We start from the raw sequence: 5,397 nt of genomic DNA on the forward strand, positions 1-5,397 counted from the left end.
AAGTAAGATATCGATTTTCTATCATGAACGTTAATTATTGACATATACAATCAGAAATCTCATCAAATTTGTTTTTTTTACAGATCTGGATACATGAAATGGCGAGATGATGAGAGTAATCAGGCTTCAATCAACAATGAGAAATTTGACAATGAATACAGAAATTCAATGAATATGCGCGAACAATTTTATCCATCTAGAACACGTCGATTCAGCTTCATCGATGATTATCAAAATGATGTTACCGAGTCACTTGAGGATACTTTGAGAGATGAAACATTGCCCGAGGATGATAATGAAAATATTTCTAACACGCAACTTTTGTCCGCGAATTTGGAATTTTTGCAGAACGAAAAATCGCCAGATTACACATTGAAGCCTTCCTCCGAGACAAATGAGAGGGCGTTCTCAAGAAAATATAAACATCGGAAGAAACCACTGCGTTTCGAATTTTCCGATACTGATGTAAAAAAGGGAATGATGGGAAGCGATGAGGATCTTGATTATGAGAATAGCGAAATTAATGAAGAGAATTCAGCAAATAGCGAGAGATCCGACGTGGATACTTCTTCGAAAATACGAGAAATGTATACTGAGGGAGGAGTTGTGCGACCTAGGAAATATAAAATTACATCCGATGCAAGTGGTAAGTTTATCACTTAATAAACAGGGCTGGCACGTATTTGAAATACTTTTATTTGAAAAACAGTACTTATAAGGTAATTGTATTTTGTATTTTGTATATTTCAGTGGAGCACATGAAAATATTTCATATTTTATATTTCATGTGAGCATATAAAAGTATTTTGTATTTCAGTTATTAATAATGAAAAATTAAAAGTATTTTGTATTTGTAATTTCATATATTAAGATTGACAATCAACCTTAATCTATTTAAAGTACAAAAAACTTTCAATCTTTCGATTTTAAATATAAAATATATAATATTTTCATGTACTCCGCTGAAATATAAAATATAAAATACATTTATTTTGCAAATACTGTGTTTTAAATAAAAATATTTCAAATATATGAAATATTTTTACCCACTTCTGTTATCTATATTGAGGATTATTTTAATATCTTTTTATTATATTGAAATGTATTTGACGCAGGAACTGTATATGACGAAATGTACGACGATGATTTAGATGCACTTTTATGGAGACGAGAGTTGGCTGGCTTTAAACGCAGGGAACGTCTAGACGTTAAAAAACCTGGACCGCCGTTTTCGACGAATAATTACGCATTTAAAACCCAATCTTCGGCTAGTAAGTAAAGTGTACATTTCCAATTAAATCTGCATTTGATTTCAGTTTTACAATTAATTTTTCTTATTATTTTGAGATGGTCCTTATTAGTAAAGATATCCTAAAGATGTAATTTACAAGATTTTTATTTTGTTTCATTGATTTTTTGCAGCCCTTCTTGACAAAGATTATTCCGAGATAAATAATCAGGATGTAAGTGTAATTAAGTTGATATTTTCTATCAGATTATAGTAAGTATTCCATCAATATCTTAGTAAAATAACAAAGTATATGCATATCCTTGTAGAATAATAACGAAATATATGCACCATTAACTAAGAAGGAATTAAACAGTAATATGTACAGAACAAGCGATGGCCAGCCAGAAACTTACAAGAATGTTGACTTAGATTATGTTTATATTGAATTTGAGCAAGAGTTTCATACATGGCTTGAAGGAGAACACGTGGTTAATAAGGTAGAATAAAATAGAACATAATTCATAATATTTCAAGGAGATATTAACTATGAATAACTTTAAAATTAATGTAAAATTTTTGAATTTTTAGGTCGAAGAACTCCTGGGATTGCCTTCCGGAACGTTAAAAGACATACGAGTGGGCCGTGCGGAAGTAACATTTAAAGTGATTCAAAATGACAAAAATTACAACGCAACCGACGTTGTTAACAGCATCGGTACAATTTACGTACTATACTTATTTTATATGAATACGAATTCTGATAAAAATATATAAATATTACATAAATTATAAGATAAAGTAAATTTGTCTCCGTAAAATGTATTTTAAAACTTGTACTAAAAAATGTACTTTGTTTTAGATAAAATACGTGGTAAATTACAAAATGCGCTAGGAATAGAAGTTATTCGAGCAGGTATAGGCGATAAGGTACTATAATAAATATATATCTTTTTTATCAAGACAAATTAAATAATTGCCAATTTGTTGCATATATTAAAATAAAATATTATTTTAATATTATCAATATTATCAAAAAACCACATTTTTTACAATAATGAAAAGCCAAAGATTAAATCGCAAAAGAAAATAATATTCAAGCCACATTTTTCTACAGACTAAATTACCAGCTACTCTGGAGGTAGCTAGAGAGAGCGATACGAGTTCCAGTTTTTTCGGTGCATTAGTAGCTGCTGGAGTTGCGGCTGCGATCGCAGCCGCAGTAGTTACGCTTATAATTGCGCGTCGTCACGCCAAATGTCGAGCTAAGCTTGCTGGACTGGCTACTCCGGATCCAGAAGCATCCAAGGACTACCAAGATCTATGTAGAGCGAGAATGCAAGCGAAACAACCGAGTGAAAAATTGGAATCGCCACGTATCACAAGCTTGACGCGCGAAAATGAATCCAATAATATGTCCTCCAATCGATCCAGCACATCCTCTTGGGGCGAGGAACCTGCTCTCACCAATATGGACATATCAACCGGTCATATGGTTCTTGTAAGCATAAATAATAAAATAAAGAAAAAAGAAATGTTTTGAATATTAGAAGAATTTTAAATATAATTTTTCGAAATTTTTGTCGCACTTGATTAATTTGAAATTAGTTATTTCGTGTTGATATTTCTCACTTTACATCAAATTCATATTTGCAGAGATATATGGAAGATCATTTGAAAAATAAAGATCGTCTGGATCAGGAATGGGCGGCATTGTGTGCTTATGAAGCTGAACCATCGTCCACGGAGATCGCGGAGAGCGAGGCGAATGTCAAGCAGAATCGTCCCAACGCGGCACTTCCCTATGATCATTCTCGAGTAGTCCTCAACGATCTAGCAAACGCTAATAATTCCGACTACATAAATGCTTCCACAATCGTAAGTATTTCTGTGATATTATTTTTTGCATTATTCCTTCAGTGAATCCTTCTGAAGCTTAATGTTTCTTTTTTAAAACTAGCTATGTTTTATATATATCTAATCATATTAAACAAAATTCGCAGAACACGGCGAATGATACAAACTGTCATTCTCTCTTTCATTGTAATCTTTTATAACAATATATATTTATTATATGTTGGAATGTGTAATATTAAATAATATTTTGTTTATTATAAATATTTATTATAAATTATATCAAGTGCATAATGTTCATGTAAAATAGGATTCAGGAGGATTATATTTCAACACGCGAAAAATTCAATTCATGATGTAAGAAATGAAAGATTATGCAAAGTTGCAAGGTAACTTGTGTAAAAATAAAATAAATATTTTCGTTTTCACGATAACGTTGCTGAAATACGTACGACATTCGGTTTTCCGGCTGTCATCACAATATATACATATAGAAGTCGGTAAGTTCAGTCGATGGGCATGTCAAATTGATCGTTTAAAAATCGCAAAATCGTTCTCGGCACAAATAAGGCTGGCGCTTGCGGTAGATATCTTTTTTTTTAATTAATGCATCTCTTAACACAAGCGAACGAACTAGCATGTTTATCGAGAGAGCAAGCTTTGTATTTTTTAACTGCACAGTTGACAATGTATGGCAATATTATGTTTATTGATATATCCGTGTCATAAATGAAAGATCCAAAGAAAAAGTAAAAATTAGTAATAATAGAAATTGAATAGGACACTTATATGCTACCATTAAACATCCCTGAGTGAAAACAATGGAAACGATCCTGCTATAAATCATCAAGAATAAAAGAAATGATAGTTTCTTCACACATATTAAATTCGAACTGCGATTAAGTTTATTAAAATTACGCTTCTTTATTTTGATAAGAATCAGGAAGGAAACAATAAACAATTTTGACAATAAACCTAATTTATCGTTTATAACGGACTGAGCGTTTAACGAATTTTTTGTGAAACCCACAATTTGTTCATTTGTTCGTTGCAGACGGATCACGATCCTCGGAATCCGGCTTATATAGCCACGCAAGGACCATTACCGCAGACTACGGCTGATTTCTGGCAATTGGTTTGGGAACAAGGCAGCGTGGTAATTGTGATGCTAACACGACTTACCGAAGAAGGCCGTGCCATGTGCCATCGTTATTGGCCTGAGGAAGGCTCGGAGCTCTATCACATCTATGAGGTGCATCTGGTGTCGGAGCATTTTTGGTGCGATGATTATCTAGTGCGCTCCTTCTATCTGAAAAATCTGCGCACTTGTGAGACTCGTACTGTCACGCAATTCCACTTCCTCTCCTGGCCGGAGAACAGCGTCCCATATTCTACAAAGGCTCTGCTTGAGTTCCGTAGGTTTGTGTCGATTTAACTGATATTTTGTAGGGAGCTTCGCTTACGCGAAGTGTTCTTATTATTATATAATTCATATTCTCTCTCTCTCTCCCCCCCCCTTCTCTTCATATTATTATATAATAATTTATTATACTGTAATTGTTTAAAAGATTATTTAATTATATGTGATGATTATTTAATTATATGTGTATATCTATATAAAAAGATCAAATTGAACGATTTAATTGAGAACACTATGTTTTATACATAATTATTTATATATTATTAAGAATCAAAGAAAAGAATGATACTATAAATACTATTTTTTTGTCATGTCTAAAAATAACTTTTAAAGTTATTTCGATTTTTCTCTTTCTAGAAAAGTTAATAAATCATATCGTGGGAGATCTTGCCCGATAGTCGTGCATTGCAGGTATCTATATTTTTATATTGAATATTTGAAATATCAGTATGATGTTCAGTGTATTTTCATACTTAATCTTTTTACAGTGATGGAGCTGGACGAACTGGTACTTACTGCTTGATTGACATGGTCCTAAACCGTATGACGAAGGGAGCGAAGGAAATTGATATCGCAGCTACTCTCGAGCATATTAGAGATCAAAGACCGGATATGGTTGCTACGAAACAACAGTTCGAGTTCGTCCTGATGGCAGTGGCGGAAGAGGTACATGCGATTCTCAAGGCTTTACCCGTATCGTCAAATGAGAAATCCGTTACGGCTACCGGTTCTTCGCCACCTACGAAATCGGAGCAGTGAAGTTAAAAAGTTACGACGCAAATTTAATCCTAAACGGTATAAAATTCAGGCTTGACAACATCTTCCCCGAGGAAGAAACGTTTCATATATAATTCATATATAATTCATATATAATTATATAAAATTATATATAATT

General features: G+C 32.8%; 1 protein-coding gene across 2 annotated transcripts in view; it reads left to right on the top strand.

Annotated features, from left to right (window-relative positions):
- The window catches only part of LOC108689378 (receptor-type tyrosine-protein phosphatase-like N), a 16,152-nt gene extending 10,841 nt beyond the window's left edge, over positions 1-5,311 (top strand). Inside the window, exons 8-19 of one of the 2 annotated variants that reach the window (XM_018196118.1) lie at positions 84-646; positions 1,116-1,271; positions 1,423-1,463; positions 1,558-1,728; positions 1,820-1,946; positions 2,091-2,158; positions 2,346-2,729; positions 2,885-3,106; positions 3,577-3,582; positions 4,137-4,501; positions 4,860-4,913; positions 4,991-5,311. In XM_018196118.1, the coding sequence (XP_018051607.1) occupies positions 84-646; positions 1,116-1,271; positions 1,423-1,463; positions 1,558-1,728; positions 1,820-1,946; positions 2,091-2,158; positions 2,346-2,729; positions 2,885-3,106; positions 3,577-3,582; positions 4,137-4,501; positions 4,860-4,913; positions 4,991-5,261 (2,428 nt within the window). In that variant the 3' untranslated portion in view covers positions 5,262-5,311. The remainder of the gene's footprint in view (positions 1-83; positions 647-1,115; positions 1,272-1,422; positions 1,464-1,557; positions 1,729-1,819; positions 1,947-2,090; positions 2,159-2,345; positions 2,730-2,884; positions 3,107-3,576; positions 3,583-4,136; positions 4,502-4,859; positions 4,914-4,990) is intronic. The other variant, XM_018196120.1, reaches the window with a different exon arrangement.
- The last annotated feature ends 86 nt before the right edge of the window (positions 5,312-5,397 follow it).

Source organism: Atta colombica, unplaced genomic scaffold (assembly GCF_001594045.1).
Source record: "Atta colombica isolate Treedump-2 unplaced genomic scaffold, Acol1.0 scaffold27, whole genome shotgun sequence".
In the NCBI taxonomy this organism is placed as follows: domain Eukaryota; kingdom Metazoa; phylum Arthropoda; class Insecta; order Hymenoptera; family Formicidae; genus Atta; species Atta colombica.